Source organism: Patagioenas fasciata, chromosome 14 (genome assembly GCF_037038585.1).
Source record: "Patagioenas fasciata isolate bPatFas1 chromosome 14, bPatFas1.hap1, whole genome shotgun sequence".
Classification (NCBI taxonomy): domain Eukaryota; kingdom Metazoa; phylum Chordata; class Aves; order Columbiformes; family Columbidae; genus Patagioenas; species Patagioenas fasciata.
Genome location: NC_092533.1, coordinates 16,862,968 through 16,889,480, shown reverse-complemented (window position 1 = coordinate 16,889,480; position 26,513 = coordinate 16,862,968). Strand labels below are relative to the sequence as shown.

The following is a 26,513-nucleotide window of genomic DNA, read 5'->3' as shown; positions in this document are numbered from 1 at the left end:
GTGGACCCACTGTCACAAATATCGTGGTGGATCCTTTTCTCATCATAACACAGAAGACAAACTCCTATGCTTACTTTATCCGCAGCGAGTCTGTGACTACGTTTTTCTCTATAATGTATTTTGCCTGCTTTAAAAGATTAACATACAAAAGCATCTAATCTAAAATATCTTTATAGGAGTAACACCTGAGGACAAGATGGCTCACACTGAATTGTAGATTTATAGGATGATTAAGAAGGATAAGAGCACTAGCAAACAGCTGTGAAAACTGGGCCTCTGCTCATGTGGATTTCAGGTTGCCTAAGAACCTCATTAAGATGTTCAGTTATCGCATGGTCTCCCAGAGGCTGAATCACAGAGCACGCTCCAAGGCATGAAACAGAGTGGACACCTGAGGACCATCAAGACAGTCTATTGATAATAAATCGTACTAACAAGAGTGATACTTGCAGCGCCCTGGTCCAGGCTTCCCCCAGGGGGTACAAGGAGCAATGCAAGACAGTCCCACGATGCTGGGTGCAAAGCACACTGCTTGTGTTAAGGGCTGGGCAACGCACGGGATCTCCAAGCACAGAAAGTCTGTAAACTTCCCATAAACTGCACAGCCATTTAGCTTGTCCAGTACTGTATCAATACAAAAAAACTGGTGGGCCTAGAGGGTCCAGATATGTAACAACAGAGTATTAGCAAGCTGCGGTGGATCAGCGTGCAATTAACTTCAGGAGATCCCAAAGGGCAACCTGTACTGCAGCGAAGGGGAGAGGAATAACCCTGTTATGATAAACCACAAATGTCCTGTAATTACCCAGCCACAACACAGTGCAGTCATCACCCTGTAATTAAGTGGCCAGCAGTTATCATGTTATTGGAAGGAAGCTGCAGAATGCTTGTGGAATTTAAAATGCTGCTAAATATTGCTTTAGGATTCAGATGAGTAAGGAGGTGGAGGGTGAAACAGGAAAAAAAGAGAAGCATTCTTCTAATTATCGTTTTCATTTTGCAATCAACAGGTAGAAAACTACTGCTGAATAGACAAAATGAAGTGAACAGAGAAGCTGAAACTAAGGTCTGGACCTTTCCAGTAGTGCTTGAAGCGATAGATTTGTCCATGTGCTCATAGGGACACTTCAGCGTGAGGAGCAAGCATCCAAACCCCACCTGTCAGAAGGGTCACTTTTACATGTCCGGGTGAGCACCAACAGTCCTTCAGCTGCAGCCTGGTGATTACGGAGCGAATGGGACCATCCCTCAGGAAAATAAGCAGCCTCTGGCTTGATAAACCTGCACTGCTCTGGTTCCACACAAGGTTAGTGCTGGAGCCAGTTTGTGTGCCACTGGGGGAGCATATGATACTATTTCCAGCTCAGACAGCCTGATACAGGCACTGCAGGTAGAATCAGTTTCTGCTTTTCTGGCTGGAAGGGCTCCATGAAAGCGATTTCCTTGGAAAGAATGACTAATGGGAAGACCCGGACATTTGATCTACAGAAAATGTGATCTGATCTACAGAAAAGGATGATAGGGCAGGAATCTCTGCTGAGATCACTACACAGATCACACCCAGTGACGGTGTGACAGGTGCTCAGGAACAGATGATGGGTCTCATCTCAGAAGTACCTGTTCTTGTTATGTGTTATTGGAAGGGATCTATAATGCCTACATAAGGGAAATGTCCTGCCACACAGCTAATCAGTCAAGAGCTAGACCCATCACACTAAGCTTTTGATGGCTACAGTTAAAGAGCCCTGGGAGATACATCAAGGATATGTTTTTGTATCAGCACCCGCTGACAGCACAATTGTCATCTGCAAAGCTCTGGTTTCCATGCACAAGCTCTTCTCTCCCAGGTTTCCAGATGGCTATGCTGAGTACCATGCACCAAGAGTAGCTGTCTTTCTTCCCTTTGAAAAAGGATTTGATGCCTGAATAACAGAGTCTTAGGGGAGCCCAAAGTTGAAGAGAAAGTCTCCCAGTGAACAGCAGAAAACATTGCCCTGTGCTTCCGAAGCAGAACAGTAGGAAGACTGCAACTATGAATTACTATGAGCTTTGTAAAGAAACCATGAATGAGATACGGGGTGAAAACGGAGAATGTGCTAGATTACATTATATATGAATGTCAGCTCTGTTCTAGTATGTTCACAAGCAGGCAAGACTCCAGCTTTAATTAGGTCACCGAGTAGAAAATGAAAACGTTCCACTGACCAAGGTGATGAACGGTATGACAGTTGTCCTCCAGATCAGCGACAAATATTTTGAGAGACGAATAAATAGTGAAGATGAAATTTCAAATTCCACACACAAGAGACAAGCACAAACATAAAACTTCATCCCAAATTTCTAAATTGTGGAAAGAGTCCAACTGCACAGACTTAGGCAAGGTATAAATGTTCCCGCTTACGATGTTTCAGTTTCAGTATCTCGGCCTCATCAGGAGCAAAATAGCTGCCAACATGTTTTACAAAATCTGTACAACCATCCAGCCCAAAAACTGGCCATTTATTAGTAAAATTTCAGCAGGCTTTTACAAAGACCTGAAGAGCTTCTTGTAGAAGAGAGAAAACAGAGTTGGGTGTTGATCTGATGTAGTACAGGCAGCTGTAAGATTCAGGTGACAGTACAGTTTAAAAAATAAAATAATAATAATTAAAATAAGAGTTTTTAAAAAGGAAGGATGATTTTGGAGGTGCTTTTGTCTTCTGGAAAGAGCCGCAGGACATAGTTGTACCTATCAAACTGGACCCAGGAGACAGCTGTCAATTGGGTAAGTCTCCAGTACCTACTAGAAGCTCTCATATTAGAAAGATTCCCTCTTTTGTGATATTGCTGAACTTTTCACCCACATGTGTAAGCAGAGATGAAGAGCCGTCTGCAAAGGCAAATCGGTCCCTGGGTACTAATGCTATGGACTCATTCAGGCTGTGATGTTTGTTCTGCTCTCACTAGTGCGTGGACAGCCAGAGACACCTGCCATGTGTGACTCTGCAGGTACCTGTACCAGGGCTCTGGGAGACGTCTGACAGCTAGTCCTGTGACCCTCATCGCCCTTGGCACCTCTGGAGGGTGACACGTCTCATCCCGATGGCAGCACTGGAGTTGGATGAGGCAAATGCTCAGGCTTGGGTGCCGAACCCTCTGCAGCCTGGGGTATGAATTTGGACTCAAACATCTAACAAGAGATGTCTCAAAGCTCACTAGAAAAATAACGATGGTCTGGCTCCACTGTCTCTGCAAAGAGAGGGGCAGAGAGAACAGGGGTCAGAAGACGAGTTCGTGATGTGGACTCAAGCTGCCAGTATAGCTGGCTGGTCCTTGCCTGCACATCGCATTCCCAGCAGACAGGTCCACTGAGCATTCCTGCTTCAGGTCACTGTTGGAATTAGGATCTCCCAGCCCTCTTCTTTCATTGGATTTACATCACAACTGCAAGATCTCACTCCCCAAACTAGCAGATTATACGACTTTACCATCATACATACAACGCAGTACATATACTAATTCTATCTGCAAATATAATTGTATGGAGATCTTGATGTGAAAAACATTTTAGTAAGATGATTTAATGACTCATCACTCATGGAAATAATTATCTGTATTCTCATCTACCAGGGCTTTCCTCTGTTTTTTACAGTAATTGCAGACAATCACTGTTCTTTCTGTTCACTGCCATTAATTCTCCTTCAGTATAAATTAAAACTGTTTTAAATGTTTCTTTAACATCCCTCAGTTATATTGTACAGCCTTTATAAGACTTTCCTCTTAAAAGTTACGTAAAGCCTAGACAACATGACCTTCTAACCTCGATCCATCAGCCAGTTCCTTAAGCGTGGGTAGAGGAGCGTGCACAGAGACCAACTGAGATCAGTGAACGTCAGACTGGATCTGACCAGGCTTCAGTCAGCATCAGGTCACCTTTTTCTTCTCAGATACGTCCATCTGCTGACTGATGGGAGCACACTGTCTGCACACCCCTAACCACTGCTGTGCAAAACGAACACGCCGCCTTAGATCTCCTTGCAGTATGAGTCTTGCTAGGAAACAGACCATCAGGGTGGCTTAGACTAAGGCAGGCTTACCATAAAGGCTGGCGTAGAGCTGACACAGGTACCACAGCTCTGCTCACAAGTGGTACCTTTCCAGGCTAGAGCAATGGTGTCTGCACGGTGCATCCATTTTCTCAGGTAAGCAGCTGTTTTGGCATGCTTTGCTTTTTTCCTCCAGTATCTCGCATACATTTCCCATTCCATTTGTGTTCAATGCAAGCAACACAAAATGTAAACTTCTTGTAAGCAGATAGGAATCAACCACTGAGATACTTGCTTGACTTCCACTGCTGCAAATTCCTAGCAAAAGCAAACGCTATTCATCCAAACAAGGGCTGAGCCGGGACAGAGCAGGAGGTCTCCAAGCTTGCCCAATACTGCAATTCTTAACGAGTTCCTCTGTACCAGTCTGTTAGGAAATACCAGCAGTGTGAGCATGACACAGAAAACATTTTAACATTCTCTCTTTGTTTTCCAGCAGTAGGGCCTACGTCTGACAGTGGGCACTTGGTCACACGACTGTAACAGCAACATGAAGAAACATCACATGCGAGAAAAACCTGCCTAAATACATCTTTGGCTACCTGTCAAATAGACAAAGAGAGCCTGAACTCCTAGAGAAGACGAGTTTTACCTGATAGAAACCTGACTAAGGGTTTAAACCGGTGAGATGGGAAGCTGCTCCCAGAAGGAAGATGGGCAGCATCTGGCGTGACGCTCGGGTGCTGCACCATCTCTGGCCCACATTCAGTGAAGCATCTGCCACATCATTTCAGAACAGCATCTTAAACTCAGCAAGAGAGAAATCGACCCTGGGATATATCTACTAACAGTCATATCGTCATATTTAATATTTATGTTAAAGAACCAGGAGGGTCTGATCTAGGCCCGAAAACCTAAAATACTCCAAACGCATTTAAACCAACACCAGTGTAGGTGTCCTTATTTACTATTTAAGTAGCTGTCAAGTGCTAGCAATGTTCTCAAAACATGAATCAGGACAGAGCTATTTTATTTCCAGTGGAAATGCCAGAATCTCATTTAATCTGTTTCAGCTTTTGACCTGCCAGAACCCATATGGGATGAATCACTATGTGAATTATAGAGCAACAGCAACTTCTACTGTGCCCCAATTGTTGATTAAAGTAGAGAGTAAGCAGTCCAGACTCAAGTGACATGCTTTTCCTATTCAGAAGAACAGCAAGCTCAGTGCATACCCCTCTGCAGCACTGCTGCTACATGTATTACCCAACTGTGACCTGAAAGTGAAAACAGCTATAAACACACATGAATCATCTTCTTAGATGTTTTTTATCCAAGTACAGACAGGTAACCTGGATTGTTAAGCTGTTTTTACTTTACTATCCTGTGGTTAAAGCAGAACCAAGGTAAGGAAATGTACATGTGTTGGTTTGAAAGTTGGCGTCGTTCCTCTAACACACGAATAAAACTGAAACAAATCTCACTCCCATAAAAAGCTGGATTCTGCAGGTTAGGGAAAAAAAAAAAACAACCAACCCACACGCTGTTTACTCTTGCCATTAATGTTCTGAAAAGGCATTTTCCTGACATAAAACTCGTTTTCACCCTTGCTTTGGTTTTGCAGCACAGCAGCAATAATGTTTAAGCCTGTTGGACACCACCTCATGAACGTGCTATGAATCGGCTTCATCGGATGAGCATCCCACTGCCGTCTGCAGCAGGGGTCCCTCACATCGCGGGCTTCAAAGCAGAAAGGAAACCTTTCAGCATCAGGTTAAAGATCTAAACAGAACATTTTCTTTTGTCATTTTAAAAAGAGCTTACTTGGATGTTTCAGTCTGTAAGAATAAATCAACTGAGGTTTCAAATTTGGAAGCCAATTTGGAACAAAAGGCAATGTAAAAACATCAAGCTGTCCCAAGGGCCTCACAAAGCCCATTTGCATCTTGTCTGTATACTCTGTAGATGGGAGTCTAATGCAAGCACTGCCAGCTATTAGCATGAGCTAATGAGACTCCTGCTACTGCCAGTTCGGGATGAGGACTGCAGGATTTCTTATGGAGCGGTGGGAGAGGGGGCACTGGCAATCAAGGAGGCATCACTGAGAGGCATTTCTCCTTTAGTTCTCACTAACTGAAGCCTCTTTTGTGGCTCTTTTTAAAAAGCTTCTTTTTAAAACCACCATTTGTGGCGTCCGACCGTCCAGCATGGAGCTGGGTGGGATCCCACACGCGTCACCGTGGCTGATGACCTGCACTGTAACTGTGCCTCCTTTCAAGTCAGTCCTCACCCAGCCCAGGATCCCACTGATGCTGGGACACAGTCTGAATATGGACCTGGAAAAATAATCCGCCTTGAACAAAACGGGTTAATGACATTTATAAGCCAGGCATCTCTGCAAACCTAGAGTCCATAGGAACTGGGAAGTAGAAAGTGGCAGGTACTGAGTGGAGGGGCTCTGGGGTATTCACATCCAATGAATACGAGGTTAAGGGATTGGTCACTCTAGTTAGATACAATCTCATATGCAAAGCTGTCTGACCCCCTAGGAGAGACAGGAACATCTCTGTGTCCGGGAGGGATATAGCCTGATTTAGCCCATATCCTGCGTGGCATTGAGGGCTGGGAAGCCCTGGGATAGTGACAGCCACCAGCATGACCTCTAGGCCTCCAGGTGTGCACACGTGCCCTGTCCCACCCTCCATTCATGCTCCAGGATGTGACTCCGAGCCAGCCTCCAACCACCTCACCTGAACAGTAACTGATGCTTGGTTTAGCTTCTGGAAACAGAAACACCACCTCACCTCAGGGGAAATTCCATTACAGCCCTCGCTGTGATTTCCTCAGTTGGTACCGAGAGATTCACACACCCCCTCACACGAGTAATGTGAAAATGTACATATCTTGCACTGCACAATAGTCCATCCTGAGACAGCAATGCTAGCAGATAGAGTTCATCACACAAACTGTTCTCACACAGCACACCACATAACCTTGTGCCTTATTTGCATTTTGCATGAAAAGAGCAAGCAACGTTAAGTTCAATCAGAAATGAAAGCAGAACCCATTCTAACAAATGGGGAGATAACAAGAGCTGCAACTCTCCTCTTGGACACGGTCACAGCTCCTCTTGTGGCCAAGGAGAGCTGGGAGCGCACAAGACAGAAGAGGGCTCTTGGAGAACAGAAGAACCTGCTTTAAGGACATGACACAGAGCTACGATAACCAGGGAGAGAGAGAAGTAGAAAGAGACATACTGGAGAAGCTGACCATTGCGAAATGCTGACACCGGTCTCCTGTGAATTCGATCGGACACCTACCGGAAGAAAGAAAACCAGAAGGAGAGAAACAAGATAGCAAAATGACACCCAAACAGACTGAATTGAGGCCCCTTCTGATCCCTTCCCTGGCTCCTACGCCTCTGCTTTCAGCCTGCGCCCTTACCTGCGTCCCTAAGCCCTAGCCCAAAGCTGACATCAAAAGCCATCCCTGACTAGACCACTCTACATCCACCGCTGTGCCCGTGAGGTTTTAAGTAGTGTGGTGCATTTTTTGTCTTCAAACATACTTTGCTTAGGATCTGGCATGTACAATCGCAAAGGCAGTTTCTCCAAACATCTCTGTCCGAAGAATCCGTTTGGACATCTGGAGGGGAAAAGGGGAGAAATCACAGAACATGTCTGGCACCATTCTTGAGGCTAAGGTCAGAAATAAAAAGTGCATTGTGATGAATGGAAAAAATAAAGGCTTTACACGTGTATTTACTCTCCACTTTGCTTTAACCAGGCACCTGCAACATTCCAGCTCTACTTTTGGCCTGGATCTCCAAGCAGCCAGCCAAACCCCTCCTTTCCTCCTCTGCCTGCCTCCTTCCTTCTCACCTGCTAGAAGCACCAGCTGGCAGGAAAATCAATACGGGCTGGCTGCTACTTCCAGAGACTCTTCTTGGAGCTGCTATCTAGACAAGACTGGCAGAAGGCACCACAGAGTGGCGAGCAGCTGCTCAGGCGACAGTGCGTGCTGTGTACGGCAAGAGCTTTCCCGTGTCTTACCCCGGAAATACTCCCAGGATGTTCCAGGGAAAAGGGTGACATTGCATTTAGAGAGAAAGCATGCGCAGAGTCTCTGTGTTAACAGAGAGAAAGGGACAGAGAAGAAAGCTGAACCAAACAGGTCTTGCTGCCCAGCTGTGAGGCTCTCTCAGGCTATTCTGACCAACATCATGTGGCGGGCTGGGATGTGCCAGCCCATGGCGCACCAGTTATACATCAGTGCGGTGCTGCAGTGGCAAGGATGGTGCCCTGGGGATGAAGGCTCGAAAGCTCCCCAGAGCAGCTCTCAGTCTGATCCAGGCTTGGAGAGTGGGGGCACGTGGGCAGGGGTGCAGCAGGAGCTGCTGAACCACGCACGGGTGCAGCAGCAGCCGCACGCTCCGTGTTGTGAACAGCTGCGGGTGAACCTGGGAAGCGATGGGAGCTCAGATGTGGGGGGGCAAACACTTTTCCCCCAGGCACTTATCTCTCTCCCTCATTTCACATCTTTTCTTCTGACCTTCTTGGATTGTCCCTCAAAGTTATCCCTAGATTTCTTGAAGTCCCAGCTCTGTCTGCCCTAAAACGCCCTCCCTACCCCTCAATCGACCTCTCCCGCCTCTGAGCTGAAGAGGGTTTTATCATTATAGCTGGCATCTTAACAGCTGTTTTCCATCTTCCTGGGGTAAACAGGGCTGCAGGCTCTATACCTTGTACAAGATCGTACTGTCCCTCAGTGCTCAGCAGGTCCCAGCTGGTCAACAAGGAAGGGACTGAAGGACGCCCCAGCCAAAGGGACGTGGACCAGAGGCCTGAGCCTGAGGTCAATGGCTTAGTCCACTGCACAGGACAGCAAACAATCGGAGCAGCCTTGGGACATCTCAGATCACTGGTCTCAACCTGCACACATGGTGGGGTGGGTCAGGTCCTCATCCAGGTCACTGTTGGCCCCAAACGGGCAGTGCCTCACAAAGGTACATTAACACCTGCTCCCAGTCTGCAGACACAGTGAAGGGGATGAGGAAGGGATGGCTTTGACGTTTAATACGACCAAAGCTTTGTAGTTCCAAAGCTTGTTGGCAGATTATGTCTGTACCGTTGCTCAAGGGCTATAGCAACGTTTGTTGTTATTGATAGATTTACATTTAGATGGCATGTTACAGATATGCAACTCCAGTGGCAATAAAAAAAGTCAACAAGAGAGATGGATATGTGCCTCTGTCTCCTTGCTTAAGGGAAGACAGCTTTTTTTCACCAAATATTTAGTTCCCTTGGGGAGAAGAGGTAGAAACTAGAGAAGTCTTCCCTATTCGTTATGACCAGAAAACCTTGATTTTTAACAGTTCTTCCTGATGACAGACTGGTCTCGGCCAGCAGGTGAGCATCATGACATGTGAGGGGGTCCTAGGGGCTCTCAGCAGCTGCAGCAGCTGTACAGAACAAGGGTACACCAGCCCATCTGTCAGCCCTGCAAGGACACAGGTTCTTCGAACTGGAGGGCTCCTCTCCAAACAGGAGAGGTGGGATTAAGATGAGATGTGGGGAAGGACTTGAGCAGTCACCAGGCCACCCTTCCGTGACACAACTTGCTGGTACACCAGAGGAAGCCTGAGCCTCAATGCTATAGATGCCTACAGGGGACATGCAGATACACCTCTGAATCCAGCACGATCCAAGGGGAAGATACAGCCAATAAAAGGCTGCGTGATCTCTCCATCCCATCTACTGTCCTTCTCCACCTCAACAGCCCCACAGCTCCAAATCTGTCCATCTTTCTCCTAAAGTTCCCAGTTCTCCAAGGCAGAGTACCCTGTGTCCAGGGAACATTTCACCTGCTGTCCCTCTCACAGAAGAAAGTTTTAGAAGGTCCTACATGGCTGATGTGGCTTTGGCACTTGATTTCTTGGTGGTGTTCACTGCAGTCTGGTAGGTCTGCACTGAGCAAAAAAGCTGGTGCACCCTCACTGCCCATGACCAAACCTGTTTTCTGTGCTACACAGCACTTGATTTTCAGGACCTGTGCTAACACCTCCATGCGGGAGCGCGCTGGGTTATTTGTGCCCCACAAACTGCTCAGGGACAACCTGAGGGCATGGCTTTGCATGAGGCTGCACTGAACTCCCTAGTCATACACATAGGTTTCTCAGTGTCCAAGTCACTTTTGAAACTGGAAAACTGACTCCCTGGTCGGGCGAATATCTTTGAAAAATTCACCGTCTTTTCTCCTTCGTGCCTGTTCACCTTGGAGCACAGGAGAGAGTCATGCCAGCAATGTCGTTTCAACAGCAGGGAGCCCAGACAGCTCCCAAGGAGAGCCCAGCCCAAGGGGTTACCACCACACATGAGGCCTGTCGAATTTCCCTGTGATGAAGCAGAGGAACGTGGTGCTAGGAAGTGGAGAAGACGCCCCATTGGCAATTAAGACCACAAGCCTGAGGCCGCTGGGTGAGGCAGACTCACAGTCCTGGGCAAGCACGACTTTGGAGAAACCTTCAAGAGATCGCATTGGGGTTCGAGCAAAGCATCCAAATAGAAGGTGTCTTCCCAATAATTTCTGAAGTTTATTCATCACCACTGATAGAGTCAGGAACTTATTCAAGGAATCTTCAAGGGTATCCAGTTTATCTTGCGACACGCTGCCCATTTGCCCGGGATCTGAAATTCCCTGTGTGTTGTAAACACACCGAAGGGCCTCAGGGGTGCTGCTGAACAAAGCGAGTGTCCTACCCACCTCAAGAAGGGGCGCTTTGACTGAAATGAGCTAAAACTGTCTCAGGTGCACATCCGCAAGAGGTCAGTCCAGGCTGGAACTGAAGTGTGACTGAAGCTGCGTGCTCTTAAGGAAGGACTGAAAAACACGTGAAAATTGGTGGAAGGAAATAAAAACTCAGACAAAGAAGCTGGAAAGAAGTGAAAAAGCAAAACAGAAAAGTGTCAAAGAAGCTTTGATGCCATGACAGCTACCATATAGCCCATCTTGAGATCTCTGCAGTCAGCCTAGCGTGGGTGGGGAGAAGAGTTTTCTAGACAGAAGGCAGTAGATAACTGGTCTTCTGTGTGCCTAGGACAGCTCAGGCTTTTCATCTTTAGTTACGAGTGAATCAGCACTGGGAAAAGTGACAGAAAAGAAGCCCTCATGAACATGAGAACCTTCTGTCGCCTCCCAAGCTAGCACACAAGCTGCCAAGACACATGTGCCACTCTGGCGTCCCTGGGTCCTGATTTCTCAGAAGCAAGGCTGCTGGCAGCAACACTGACCAGGAGACCTTTAAAGAATGCAATGCTTATGGTTCCTTTTTTTAACTATCTCATACCTCTAGGCTGGTGATGATTTATTATTTATTACAATGGCTCCAGGTGTGACTTCCGGGAGAGAAATTGTGAGCATGCATGGCACACGGGTCTCCCAGTCTAGACCCTTCTGTATGCAGAGTCTGCTGCCCGTGGCAAGGGTTTGTGGGCAGGTCCTCTTCAGTGGCCAAGCACACGGTCTGAGGGACATACCTGAGAGTTAAGGTTCACTAAGATCTAGAGCAGGGCTGTCAAACCCATTTTCATCGGGGGCCACATCAGCCTTGTGGCTGGATGTGATTTTAGGCCTGTATAAATGCAACTGCTCCTCCTCCTCCTACTGCTCTAGAGCCATGAAATGATCTTTGCTCATGGCATCCTTCTTCCTGCACATTAGACCCTAGTCCAGGGATTTTGGCTACCTATCCTGGCAATATGAAGTCCCTCTGCCTTTTGAAAGCTCTCACAGGGACAACACAGAAGATGAACTATTGTGGCAAATATCTTTAGACTTGTTCAGACATTTACTGGCGTCATGGGGGCCCAGCATCTCTCCTCAGAGGCCAAGGGAAGCAGACAAGGCTGTATCCATAGGAATGGTCTTGGGGAAGTACAAGGCCACACCAACCTTTTGCAGGCAGCACCTTGTCCCCTCTCTGGTCTGTGTGGAGAACCCTCAAGACTGCACTTGTTTAACTCCATCCCTCTGTGCCTAACCAGGCGCATGAAAATTAAAGACAAAAAGAATCCACTTGCCACACGTAAAATGTTGCTACTTGTACATGCCTTCCATAAAGCTGGACAGGGAATTTTCTATCCAGATCCTGTTGTTGCTGGAAAATGTCCAATTAATTCAGTTTTGATCAATTCCTTGAGACTGTTTTTTAGCCCATTTCAAAAACACCCACAAAGTTTTGCTTTTGGGTTCAGGATGAATTGCAGTCAAATATTTGCATGGTAAAAAGAAGAAATAAATAAGTAAGATGATCAGCCAAAGAGAGCATCTCAAAAAGTTTTCATTAATTATTTCTATGTTGTTTGCAGAGCACTTTCTATGAAAATTGAGAATCTTTGACCTTTTGCCCTGAATCAGGGCCAAGCAATAATTATTGTTAATTCATATTTGTTACTATTAATTAGTAGCATCGTTGTCATAATGTTCCTGCCCGAAGCACAACTTTTTCTGCCCGGTTGATCTAAATCTCGCAAGGGTTGGCACACTTCCTTTTCTCCCCTAGATCTTAATTAAAGATTTGGTAGCTCTCATCCATGTTATAAAGGAATGTGAACGAGCAGGTACTTCAAAATAATGGGATAAGAAGAAGCTGTAGCAGGAGGACACAATGCACTGATAAAAGCAAATGGAGAAATGTTTCAAGCATGTTGCTTATTTATGTGAAGGCCTGAAAAAGAAGACAGTTCTGTCATTGTCCCCTGACCAGTCCCAGATGATCAGGCTCTGGAGAGCTGCAAAAGGATGGACTCCACAAAACCACTGATGGGAAGAAACAAAAGCAACCAGAATAAATGCAGAGGCCTCATCCAGAGCAGCTAATCAAGGCATGTTTGCTGTAGAGTTCAAACCACAAGGACACGCACTTCTAGGCTCAGTGAAGACAACAGCACAGCCCCGATTGAGCTGGGGCATGTTGTGCCATGTTGTGTCCTCCAAGCCCCACTGTTGCGGGATCAGCTTCCACACTCTGATGCTTCTCAAGGGTCTGCTATAGTTATACATGCATTAAAAAGGAAGCATTGCACGGGGCCACTTCAACCTAAAAAGGCACCTAATCTCATCACCCAAGCAGCATGCAAACCCCAATGAATGAGTCCTGGCTGGTTCAGGAGATTTGGAACAGGATGTGGGATTTTTCACCCCTAGCTCAACACTGTGCGGTCTTCATTTCCAGGGACATTTCAACACCTCCCCACAGAACTGCTCATACATCCATGGAAAAGCAGCACACTCGTGGTTGTGCAATGTGCACTTTGCGCTGAACAAATCAGTGGAGTCACTTGAGAGGGATGGCACAGCTCCTGACACCGCAGGGGAGCCGAGGAACCTGTGCTGCCAGGAGGAGCAAGGCTGTACGAGACCAGATTGATGTTCATCCCTTTGAATGGTGCTCTGGAAAAGCACAGAGGAGCTGACAACATGGCTAACCCTTCGGAATGATCTTTCCCCTTCCTCGGGGAAATCTGCAGGAAACAATATACATGGAGGAGCTAAGCAAATGAGCTTCTAGGAAGTGAATATGCAATTTTTGTAAATCAGTGATTTTCACGCATCAACTAGTTTAAAAATGAGTTGATTTTTTTTCTTGTTTGCTTTTTTTTAACTCTCCTTGACTTTCACTTTTTGTCTGAGGTGCTCCAGGCTCTGACCTCACTCCCTCACGCAGTGCAATGCTGTCAGCCCAAACCCAGAGAGCCTGTCTATCCGTCAGCTTCTGTAAATCCTTCAGCCTGACTCTTGCAAGTACAAGCGGTCCAACACGATTGGAGTTGTTGCTCTGTAAAGCTCTTTAAGTCTTCCGATCCCATGCAATTTAGGAAGATCCTGGCCCAGAGTATCAGCCACTTCGATTACATCATCCCCAAAAAGTCACGAAGCACCGTTAAGTGGGCAGAGAAGGACTGTGCTGTGATGAGACTTGGCTTTCTTCCTTTGTTTGGCTGGGAAGACCCCACCTGTAGATAACGTGTGTCAAGAACTAACTGGGAAGAAGAGTAGTCTTGCTGTGACACACACACTAACACAACCTCGTGGGGCATGGCACGCAGCAATAAAAGATTAGAGCAGCCTGAAACTGCTCTAAGTTGTGCCAAGAAACCAATGGGCCCCAAAACCGAGGCAGATGCAAGATCAGAGGCCGCTGTGCATCCCAGGTGCTGCCATTATCTGGACACAACAAACCAGTCACCGCTCTTCTGTGTCCCAGTCCAGCCCAAGACCTGGCGACTTTCTCGTGTGCATCCCTTCTGCAGGTACTGGAATTCGCTCTACTTAAACTCGCCACTTCCCTACTGCTATGGTGAGAAACCAGTCCCACTCGTAAGGCCTCTCTAAGCAAAACAGTCTGAAGAAGGATCAAGAAACTGTTCCTGTCAACAAGACCTTGGGGCTTTTCAGCTTACTAGGACTGTTGAGTCAATCCTGCATGTGTGCGGCTCAGTCATTTCCTGGATTTATGCCGAAAATTTGCAGAATATCTGATGCAGATCACACTTCTCCCATCTAAACTCCAGGTGATCTGTTTGCAGTGTAAGCATAACAGCCCAGATCGTATCATGTTCAGGTTTCCTTTGACACTGACATGTGTAGAATTTACTTCAAATTAAGAAAAAAACTATACAAGCACACAATCCAAAAAAGACACGACTTCTGGAACTGCTCCAAGTCCATTCTGGGATTTTCTCCAGTGAAGAAAACGCATTGTCTAAGGTCTGGCTGAAGTGTATTGAAAAAGAGATGGAGGAGGTGGGTATACAAGCAGTTTGTTCCCCAGAACTCAAAAGACCAGGAGGAACACATTTCAGGGAAGCCCGTTAAGAAATAATACTAAAAGGCCAGCTGCCAATTTAGGTGATATCTTTAACAAATCAAGCATGAGCCACTTCAAGAGAATAAATCATTTGGGAACTCAGCTGTTCTTTTTGCTCTGGAATGTGAGGGGTAACACCTACAGGAAGCATCTCCTATGCTTGTGGATAGCTGAACAATGAAATCCACTCCAGGAACCTAATTAGAGGATGGTGGCAGGTAGTGAACAGCAGCACTCTAAAATTCTGTTTTCTGATATCTCGTATTGGTAAGGCTGGTAACATCTCATGGGTGCCAGAACATCTCCAAGGCCCTGATGACTCTAATCAGAACAGCAAAGCGGGAAGAGCACATGGACACGTGTTGCTCCTGGCTCAAGATGCTCACACAGCTTTTGTCTGACCTCTGGCTCCAAGGCATTTGAAGAGGTTGTGCGTAGAAGGACCTACCGATCTCCTCCATGTTCATGTCTCAGAGGGATGGTGTGATTGGCTCCCATGTTAGAGTTCAGAAACACAGGCCAAAGCCTGCACCTTCGCATCCTCTAGTTTCTCCTCCAAATCTGTATCACTGTATCTTACACAAAACACAGCGTCAGATCTCCTACCTTGGCGCAACAAGGGAGTTGTGAAACATTTCAGTATTTCGCTAGTTTGTAGTCAAGCAAATGTGAAGTCCATTTATCCATCATAAGCCTTCCTCAGGAATCATCCATGTTATTGGAAAGCCATTTTATGGGAAAGAACATGTCCATATGTTCAGTTCGAATGCTTCTGCATCCCCAAATAACTAACTAATGCCTTCTGGAGTTCAGAAACTCTAAAATTACACCACTTCAAAAGCCAGGATTTCTAATCTTCAGTCTATGACTTAATGATAAAAACACCCAAGGAGAATGAACATCCAGACTGCTCCTAAAGCAGTAAGATCAGAAATGACTATACTGTGTGGAAGGCATTAGGGTCCCCTGAGTTCCTGTTAACGCAGAACTGTCTTTTCTGACAGATGAACAGTGACAGTTCAGACCTTCAAAGCACCTCCTTTTGGTTAACACTTCACTGCTCTTACACACACACCCATTCAGTTCCCATCTGGGTTTAGCAACTGGTATCTTGGGACTCATCAAAAAAGTATTGAGAGAAGATAGGAGTTGCGCTATGCATAATCCAGCTCACAGCCCTTTCGGGAAGGGTGATGGTTCTGTTCAGATGCATCCTCCAAGGTCTGAGGAGCTGAGGTATCCAGTGAGCGTACCACCACACAGTGGCAGTGGGACGAGGCTGAGATCCACGGTTGTAAATATCTTTGGCTGTGCATCTCCATGGATATGTCTCTGGGCCAAGCAGTGAGCAAACAGTCAGCTCTGGGCTTCTCCAAGCTAGACACAGGGATGCTTGGATCCCCAGGTGAGCTCTGAAGTTGACAGCACCTGCTCAGTGAATGCACACCCAGGGTAGCACCTCATGCTGACTCCATGGAGCCCCAAGGCAGGTACAGGTGTGCTTTGAGTACCTACATCTCCACCACCAGCAATCAGACCGCACTTGTTATTCACAGTCCCCATTAGGCTTGGAGGGTGAGCTGTGAGATGCTATCGGGCTTACTAGCTGGGATAGATTTGAACCAGAGGTGAAAAGCTCTCACATCCCATTCCACATCTGCTAGACTATGCAGCTCAACTTTAACCCCTCCAAGAAATTTCATTTTAAAGTTAACTTAGTATGTCTCCCTGGGGTTTTTTTTTGCAGGTTTTAATATTTGAAGGGGAGCAATAGACAACCCACAGCCTGCCACGAAGTGGCACAGAGTGGTGAACAGCTGTGTGCTAAACTCGCTCCTGGGCTCATGACGTGCAGACAAGAGAGGTAAGAGGCAAGGAATCCTCTCCTGTCACGGAGCAAGGAGGTGGCTGTGCACTGGGGAAATCCCCCTGCCCAAAGAGCAGGATGTGTCAATGGGGGATGTGGAGCTTTGACTGAGCTCAGGGAGAGGAAAAGGGACCCAGCCTTCCCTGAAGCTGCAGAGGAGAAAGGGAGGAAAGGGAAAGAAACAGCCACGACAAATATATTCTTAGAGGAAGAGGAAAAAAGACAGTGGCACTCACACAAAAAGGAAAATACGAACCCTCCTCTCCCACCCCTTCCTCTCTAGTCTCCCTTTCTGAACCTGCACAGCTCAAACTGCAATTGCCAGGAGAATTTGAGAGCTACCCCTCCTCCTACAGTTGCACAGAGGTCTTCTCTTCCCCAGCCAAGTAATTTCCATAATGACACAAGAACTACACTCACTTACTTGCAAGACAGCTGATTAATCCCCTCGATGTAGTAGCATACCCCACCATTGACGCAATAGGACTTGGCTGTCTCATTGCATTTTCTTGCATGCCCGGACCAGGAGGAGAGAGTTGTGGTTACTGCAGGGAAAAAACAAAACAAAACAAAACATATATATTGTTATATCCTTTGTTGGGGAATTCTCTTTTCTTAGATATTTTTCAACTAGTTCGTTTGCCAAAGTAAAAGCCCCAGCATTACAAACCTCAGCCTGTGCCTTTAGACACAGCTTCACCTCTCCAGGTTCTGGGGCTGTGACTTGACCTTTCCTTTCCCAGGAAAAGTGGCCAAATGAGTGAGGAGTTGAGAACACACCTTCCTCTAAGCAGGCAGCGTGTCAGGACAAGATAATCTTTTTGGCAAGCTGTAGGGAAAAGTGCCCCTTTCTTACCTCTCCTTGCCATCCTGTTACACAAGCATGCAACTGCAGCAGGGGCAGGCAGGAGGGTCGGCACAACACGTGCCGCGAGGCTCAGAGTCACGGTGGCATGCTGCTGAGGCCTGGCTTGCATCGTGATACTGGACCAAGATCCAGAGATACTGCAGGGGACATTTCATTGCTTCACATCCCTGGGAGTAAATGAGCTTTCAGAGCCAGAAGCAAGTGCCCTCATTGTCCCCGGAACAGGTCCAGCACAAGCAAGAACAGCTCCATCTCTCCCTCCACTACTGCTGAGCATCTCTCTGTCGTGCCCCATTGGGGCTGCCTCAAGAGACCAAGCAGAAGTTCAGCAGTAGAAGTCAGACAGCCCAGGTCTGTGCTGAGAGAGAGGCAGCCAGCATGACTCAAGTTTCCTGGGATACAGATGCTTTTCCAAAGCCTTTCTGGAGAAAAGCTTTCCTGCCATGCAAGGTGCAAACAAAACTGACAGTATTCTGTAGAATTTCAGTGCAGTTCCTGTCTCTGAATGACTCAGACAAACTTACAGCCCAAAACAGAGAGTCTCCACAGGCAAAACAAAGGCTTCTAGGAAGGGAAAACCTTTTGTTAGAGCAACTGATACAGGTTACAAAAGCAGATCAGCTTTTGGGGTTGCAGATTGATCTTCACATAGCCAACAGAAGAGCTGGGCACTAAAAAGCACCTGCTTTTTCCAACTGAATACTTGATCTCCTTAAAGATGGTCCCCCTTCCTGGACTGCCCACTTTGCTTAAACTCTAACACGGTTACATCTCCAGCAGTGCGGCTGCTACCTATTTTCCAGTGCCTTTTATGTTGTAGTCCAGGTTTCTGAGGATATACCCTCATCCATTCTGTTTTCCGAAGCATGAACAAACCTCACAGAGAGGCTAATGATTTCAGACCAGCTGCTGAAGACTGAGCACCTCGTTGACACAGGAGTCAAGGAAGAAGGCTGGAGCCAAAGCCCGAGGCAGGAGCTCGTCAGAGCCACGGGAGAGGCAGCGAGACAAGCCAGAGCCTGCCCTGGAGGGAGCTGGGGCTGCTCCCCACGCCTCGGGCAGCCCCCGTGCCCGCCCCAGCTCCACAGCAGGCTCAGAGGCTGCTGTGGGTGCCTGTCCTGCTGCCTTCAGCTGCCAGAGACCAGGGCCCCGTTCTCAAGCTCCAGCTCTGGTCCAGCACCCACAGGGCACGTCCAGGCTGTCACAGGTAAAGGAGGGCTCCTGAAGCCTCTCACATTTGGGTGATCCTTGGCACACAAGCAAGTTTGTTCTGGATCTCTTGTGTTTAGGACTACCTCTTACTGCATGGGGTCCATACCTCCCTGTACGAGGAGTTTGCTCATCAGGCTGAGCACAGCAGGAGTAGCCCACCCTATTACCTGCACGCAGCTCAAGGCAGAGCCAAGATTACTGCTAATTTTGCTTGAACCAACTGCTAATTTTGCTTGAACCAACCCCATTGCCTCCTGTTCCCATAGGGAAGTCAGCACCTTCCACTGTCTGACAGAGCTGGGGTTGTGCACCAAGCAGAGCTATTTCTACACTTTGCCTTGATTAACCATTGCCTCTGGGGTTGTCTTTTCACAGATATCCAGGGCAGAGCAACTTGTCCCGAAGTGCTCTGCAAAACAGATATGGCGAATACTTCAGCAAAGACTGAAAATGCACATGGTCCTGGGACAGCAAATAGCTGCTCCTCTCCTAGGGCATGTAACACCAGTTAGCTGGGAGCCAAATGTGCAGAGCAGTGTACACATACTAGAGTATATGCTGGGTTTAAAAGCAAATGATGGCTTGACCGAGCCACCAAAGAAGTCTTCGCAAAAAGTCCTCAAATATGAAAACTCCGAAACTTCTGTAGGGAAATGCAGTGCTCCCTTCCAGTTAAGATTAATGGGAACTAGAAGCCAAGGCCATCGCAATGGCTTTGTAACAAGTCTGTATAATTTATACCTTTGTGAGAAAGTAGCACATTTCTTCTAAGGTCAGCGGAGAGCTGCAGGTTCAAGACAGAGGAGCTCTAAGGATGTGTCATAGCACCTGGCCTGTCTTTGCAAGGCCTCTCCTTCAGCTGTTGCTCGATCCAGCCACTTAAATCAAGCCTTAACACCAAATGCCAATTTAAAAATGAGCATGAAAATAACGCCTAGACTGGCAGAATGTGGCTGTGTCCCAAAACGCAGTCAGAGCCAAGCTGTGCAGGGGCTGCACTGTGCATTCCATGAGAGGCTGCAGGTTGCGCTGGTAGGAGCCGCCTGCTTTGCTCCATAGCCCTCTTGGGACACGCATGCTGAAACTCAATGAACCAAAGCACTGGTGCAAATTCAAAGGCATGTGGACGAAGAGCAAGTACAGCCTGCAGGAATCTGTCACCCCCGCAACCATCAAATGCACCAGTTACTAGCAAGCAAAAGAATCCATCTGGCAAAGTCTCACATCGTAAATCCTACAGGAAAGGATTCTGGAGTGAGCCTTCCCTCAGTAGGAGAGGAGCAGAGAGGAACAGAGATGGACAAATAAAAACAGCCCAGAGCCAACACCTCAGATGAAAAGCACCCTTTCCACCAGAAAAAGTGGATGGGAAGATGCAGCGCTGTGTGATGTTGTGATACCAGAGCAAATTACAGTGCTGACCAGCAAGAGATTGCATGGGGTTGTGATCTCATATAAACAATTCTGTTCCTTTCAAACAAATGAAAAAGAGACTGACATGAATGAGTCTTGGGACACACATGTCCTGCCCTTCTAGAAAGAGAGCTGTTAACAGAGCTATGCCTGTCAGAAAAACATGTGGTTGATCAGTTCTCCTAGAAGCATCTTATTAATGTCATTATCTTTTAATCTTGTTTTCTGCAAGTATCGTGCCTTTTCTCCCAAAGAAGCACAAACTGTTTTAAAACCGAATCACAGAATCATATCCCTATGGTCCATCTGTTAGCAGCAGAGATGTACGAAATGCCACAAAAAGAGGCAGTCAGCCCAGCTCCCTGTTGAGAAGGGAGTGTCATGAAATACAGGCCATTATAAGAGTAAAAGCTGAGCTGGACTGGTCAAACCAAAGCCCTGTCTTGTTTCTCACAGTGGGAAATAGTCGATGCTTAAGGAAGAAGATCAGTATGAACATGCCATTATAATCTTCCTCTGGCTGCCTAGGATGAGCAGCTCAGAGACAAACCTAGAGCACCTTTCTTATGAAGAGAGACTGAGAGAGCTGGGGCTGTTCAGCGGGAGAAGAGAAGCTGAGAGGGATCTGATCAATGTGATAAATATCTCCAGGGTGGGTGTCAGAGGATGGACCAGATTCTGTTCAGTGGTGCCCAACGCCAGGGTGAGGGGCAACGGGCACAGACCGAAACACAGGAGGCTCCATCTGAATATGAGGAGAAACTTCTTTATTTCGAGATGCCAGAGCCTGGCCCAGGCTCCCCAGAGAGGTTGTGGAGTCTCCTTCTCTGGAGATATTCAAGACCCACCGGGACACCTTCCTGTGCAAGCTACTCCAGACAGATTGCTTTAGCAGGTGGGTTGGACTGGATGATCTCCAGAGGTCCCTTCCAACCCCAACCATTCTATGATTCTGTAAAACTACAGCGTCTTTACATTCAATAGGTTTTAGTGGTTTTCTCCTCCACAAATGTGTCTAGTTGCTCTTCGAACAAATCTAATCTTGTAGCATCCACAATATTTGTGACAAGAGCTCTAGCGTTATGTACACAGTGTGCAGACACATCTCCATTTACTTTCTTTAAGCCTGACCCTTCCTGGCTCTTGTATTAGGAACAATAGTGATCATCCCCACTTATTTCCTCTGTGCTACCCATAGCTTTACAGGCACAGTCACTATCTCCTTCCCTAGTTGGAAAGCAATGATCTCCTTTGTACCTCCTTATACAGAGGTTGACCTGGCTGCAGTTCTTTGTGCCATCTCTGTTTCTGTTTTTCCCTTTGGAGACCACCCTGCACACATTATTTCTGTCACCCTGGTTTGTTCTCTGTTGCATTCATAGTAATTCCCAATGTCCATTTTGAGTTTTGAGGTACTGAATACAGACACTTATGTGTTACAACCCTGAAATCTCACTCCTGAATGGTAACACTGTGTCTGGAGCCTTCCAAGGTGCCTGATTGCTCTGAGACGCTGTTGCAGCCGGGAATTTGTGTTCACATGGGCAGTAGCTGCAACTTAGTTTGGGAGCAAGGATGGAGAGACCAATTCAGACCAATTCAGACAGAGGGAAGTTAAATGTCTCACTTAGAAGATGTTAATTGCGCCTATGTTGAAATGTGACCCCCCTTCCACTCAGTTACTTCATGTGTAGCTGTATTCTCCCACCAGCCTGGGCCACTGGAAACACCATTACAAATAGCTACCTGGTCCTGGGTCATCTGCAGTTTGATGGCAGATGTTGGTGAGTGAGTCTCATGTACAGCTTATTTGCAATCATGCACATTCATTCACCTCTGCTCCAAATGACACTCAGGTGTGCTAGATCACACCACTGCATGGTACCAGGCAGACTTTGCTCCCTATTGGCTGCTGTGGTAGCATAAGCCCTTCATTCAGCCTCCAACACAACTCTATCTATTCCAAATGGCTTGGAAAGTTGTAAAATTCACGAGATAAATAGATACCTGAATAAGTGAGGGAGCAGTATTGAGAGCGAGCTGCAACCTGGGTGGAAAGGGACTTGTGTGAAGCCAGTGGGAGCTGATGAGGGGGTTTGTGCAGCTGCATCAGTCATGTACCAACTGTCTCCCCAAGTATTTCAATGAATTAAGAGCAAGACAGAGGGAGCATGCACGGGGCATGCTACAGAAAGCAATGGTGAAATAAGACCAGTGGGAACAAGCCCCTAAGACAGGAGCCTCTGCAAACACAGAGGCAAGCAAGTCACAAAGCTCCTGCAAGGAGGCTGGAGGCCTGGAGCAGCAAGATCTCCAGCTGCTCTCGGTCCCTGGGCAGAGAATAAAGCAGAAGGGAATAGAGAGGTGAGGACAGGGAAAACAGACGTGATTGCAGATGATCTGAAGCCAGATTTTATTATTGCTGTCCCAGTCAGTGAGGACAGCGCAGCACAAACACATGAGAGATTCAGAGCACTGTAGTCATTCAGAGTGTGTATTTTTCACCACACACCTAGGTTATTCGGGACTAACATCAACGTCAGGGCAACAGAGAGGAGAGGCACAGGCACCGGCATTGCCATATGGACTTTCACATAATCCATCTATGTAGAAAGGCCATCAATGATTACGCAAGTTTTCCTACACATGATTTAACATTTGCAGACAGCTCACCAGCTTGTTCTCAGCAATCTGGTAAAATGCTCCCCCTGCAAAGAGTTAATTAATGCAGCTTGGACTATAAATTAATTTTTCATAAACTACAGCTACTGTCGAGGAGAGCAGGGAGACAGCGATAGTTTTGCTGCCTTTTTTTTTTTTTTGTAATATAAATAATGTTGCCTGGTGTGTTCATAGAGTACAAACACTTTACTCTCTCAATATTTAGACATTCAGTTAGACAGATGAACTCAGTTGGTTGGAGAGTGTATACAAATTGCCTGCTCTGTATATGCCTCATGTACTTACTGATAAAACACAGAATTGCTGAGGTTCCTCTCAACCGTCTTAATCCAACTGTTTGTCAGAAGAACATGAATGAGAAGGTGTCTGGCCAAGTTATTCCTTAGATGTAGCACCGTAATCCTGGCATGAGCCACACTAAACTCGTGATTTACACTGATTGATACACCGAGGGACTGTTGATCCTAACCATCCTCTCTGTGGCAGATTTCTGTACATCTGGAACGACGCGCTCATCTCTTAACAAACCTGACCGGCGGCTGGATGCTCCTGCCTCTATCTGCACATAAAATCAGAAGGGCCTGTGCGGACTGGGGCTCACCTGGCAACAAACTGGGGACTCTGGAGCTCACAAAAATTCTGCTCCTGTGTGTTTATTCATTTGGAAATGAACCAATATTTACCTCTGCATTTTATTGAAACAGATCTTGCTGGGATTATGTTCCTAGCTCCTGAGGGGATCATAAGGATCAATAGCCGCAGACTAGAAGTGCATCCCGAAATGCAAATGCCAGACTGCAGGACACTCACCTCAGAGCAGCAGATATTGCTGATCAGAACAACACCGGCAGCACTCCCCACATCTCCTACCCGCACTGTTCAAGTGTTTCACTGAGGAGTAAGTTTAAAGGCTTCTGAGCGCCAAGGGGCTGCCTCTTCCCACCGGACAGGCAGCTATTGCCGGGGCAAAGTCCTGCGTTACTACCGAGCTGCTAGTTGCTCCTCCGGCCTGAGCTCTCCAGCTTTATGAAGGAACCCTTCCTATGTTTTCTCTACCACAAGGGTCCCAGAGTGCCCATGATAGCACTGCAGCATTTTATTAATATTTTCCCAAGTTCCCATCAATTGTAATAGCAGCAACATGATACTTCAATGAGGGGATTTGTTCAACAACCTAAAAAGCCTTTTGCAGGGCCAGTGCCAGCATGAATGCTTTGCAGGAGGGACAGTTGAAGCCCAAGAAGCGAAGAAACATGCCAGGATAACATGATGAGTCAGACAGAGCTTACGACCTCAGTTCTTCCAGGGGACATCAGCTTCCACCCTACGCTTTATTCCATACTGCCCATCTTTACCTTTAGAGTCACACTGGCCTGTCTTTATCGTGCATCTAGAGCTTTAAATGTGATGGCTACTTAAAAAATACACAGTGTGGAAAGTAAGCACCAACCAGGACCTGAGCTCTCTCTGCAGACTGTTGGCAAGATTGCCAACACGTACACCTCAAGGTACCGTGCCTGCATGCGTGCCGGCTCCACTCAATTATCAACCACACCTCCAGCTGTGGGTTTTAAATTATCTGAGCAAAGGCCACACCAGGACTTATTTTTAGTCTAATATTGAAAACTGGTCTGTCTGGACGGCCCATGGCTGACTGACTTGTCTGTTCTGCCTGTGCTCTGGGCTGGCTGGACACCTTCAGCTCCAAACCAACAGCACCACGCTCATGTTCGCTGCATCCAGGAGAGCCCAGTGTCTTCAGACTGGAGTGACCAGAGACTGACCAGCCAATTAACGTGCAGGTCTGCCATAGTCATGCAGTAAAGGCCATGCCAGACTGGGCTTGAGGCAAGGTTTGGGGTAATTGGCTGAACATTAACTATATGGCACATCTTACTCTGGTATATATATGCTGAAGCTTTGATTCAACTACATGTGACTTACAAACCACATCAGACTAAAGACATCACTGAGCCATTGTAATTATGGCAGCCCACCAGGCCTGTCTCACCTGGCAGAGAGAAAGTATTTCCATCACCCATCCATGTTAATCATTGGGGAAGGTATTAAATGGGAGAGGGAGAGCCTGAATGAGTCTAAATCAATGAGTCTACAAACAGTTCAGTGATGTCACCAAGATGACAGCTATGAAATCTGTGAACCCAGCCTGGTGTGTGAGGAGTTAATTGAAGAAAGAAGAGCTGTTCCACCCTGCCCTCCCACAGGGACCTCTAAAGAGACTTCAAGAATGGCTGGTGATCCCCAGCAGTTGAAGGCCCCAAAAATCAGTCCAGGGAGCCCAGCTTTCATTCAGGTGCCTCACGTTATCCCCCAGTCATCACATTCCAAGCACAACTCAGCTCGGCCTCTTCTGCTCTTTCTCCCTCTTCCTTCTTCTCACTTGATCCCAAACCTCAATCTGCTGCATAGCACCTATAGGGTGAGGTCAGACAGCCCAGCCAGACTGGGGACATGACCAGAGTCCAGGTGAGCAGCTGCAATGATCCACATACTGGTTTGGAGAGCATCCTGCTGGCAGATCCTCTCAGGACCTGATGGTATCCAAACCACGCTTCATCCACCTAGCCTCTATTCTTTTTTCACCCTCAAGACTTCACCTGTCTGTTGAAGTCAAGGAAATGAACTAGAGGAGAACTCAACAGCAGAAAACAAGTAAATGGGACTACCTAACGTTTTCAAGGATTTCAAACATTATCTTACCTTTTAAAAATTGTAATATCTTTGTCCTGCATAAACCTTCCACCTCAGGATGCCCTACAGATTGCACTGAACCTTCTTCCATTTTTGCCTCTGCTGAAACTTTTCTGAACTTTGAGATTGATTCCTATTCTGTTTACCAACCAGCTCTCTAGCCACAGAATCCCAAACCCTGTTCAGCTGGTTTGAGCTGCACAGGATCACATTACCATTTTGAGTACTCTGGATGTTGTAACGAGCATAAAGGACCTTTTTCTCTGCATCAGGGCACATGATCAAGTTACCCATCCCTGCACGTTCCTGCCTGTGAGCTGAGCCACTGTCACCACTCAACTGCCTGTGACAAACAGAAGATAACATGTCTTACTTAACACTTTTGCACTATGGATGAGGATACTGCAACTATTTCATGCTTTCTGGGCTAAGGAGGAAGATTCCTTGAAATGAGTAGTAGGCATGTCTTCTCTTCAGAGCCCCAGTGCTTTCTGAAGAAAGCATCTCTAGGGCTGCTCTAGTCTGACAACGCTCGAACAAAAACATATACTCAAAGGAAAGTGGTACCATGTCAAAATATGCAGCGTCATGGAAAGACTTTCCCAGACACCAGATTTCCTTACTGAATCTGGTCCGTGGAGTCTAGCTTGACCGTGTGGACCAAAGCTGGTGTGAAGATTGACACTACACCCCTATGACCAGGCTAGCACTCATTACACTCCATAGTCCGGCTTGTTACACATGCTAAATGGCTCTAGCTCATGTGAAGGTGTCCACACAACTGAATGAGGCTGAGTGGTATCCCACACCATGCACATACCAAGCAGTGGGGGCATCAGGAACCCCAGCTCTCTGTTTCCCAGATCC

General features: G+C 46.9%; 1 protein-coding gene across 5 annotated transcripts in view; it reads right to left on the bottom strand.

Moving 5' to 3' along the window:
• Window positions 1-26,513, bottom strand: part of NRG2 (neuregulin 2) — a 163,578-nt gene that overhangs the window by 17,779 nt on the left and 119,286 nt on the right. For 3 of the 5 annotated variants that reach the window (XM_065849035.2, XM_071814854.1, XM_065849036.2), the window contains 2 exons: window positions 17,184-17,304; window positions 7,283-7,341 (listed from right to left, as the gene is read on the bottom strand). In XM_065849035.2, the coding sequence (XP_065705107.1) occupies window positions 7,283-7,341; window positions 17,184-17,304 (180 nt within the window). Of the gene's footprint in view, window positions 1-7,282; window positions 7,342-7,593; window positions 7,671-17,183; window positions 17,305-26,513 lie in introns of all 5 variants that reach the window. The other 2 variants (XM_071814853.1, XM_071814856.1) reach the window with 1 other exon arrangement.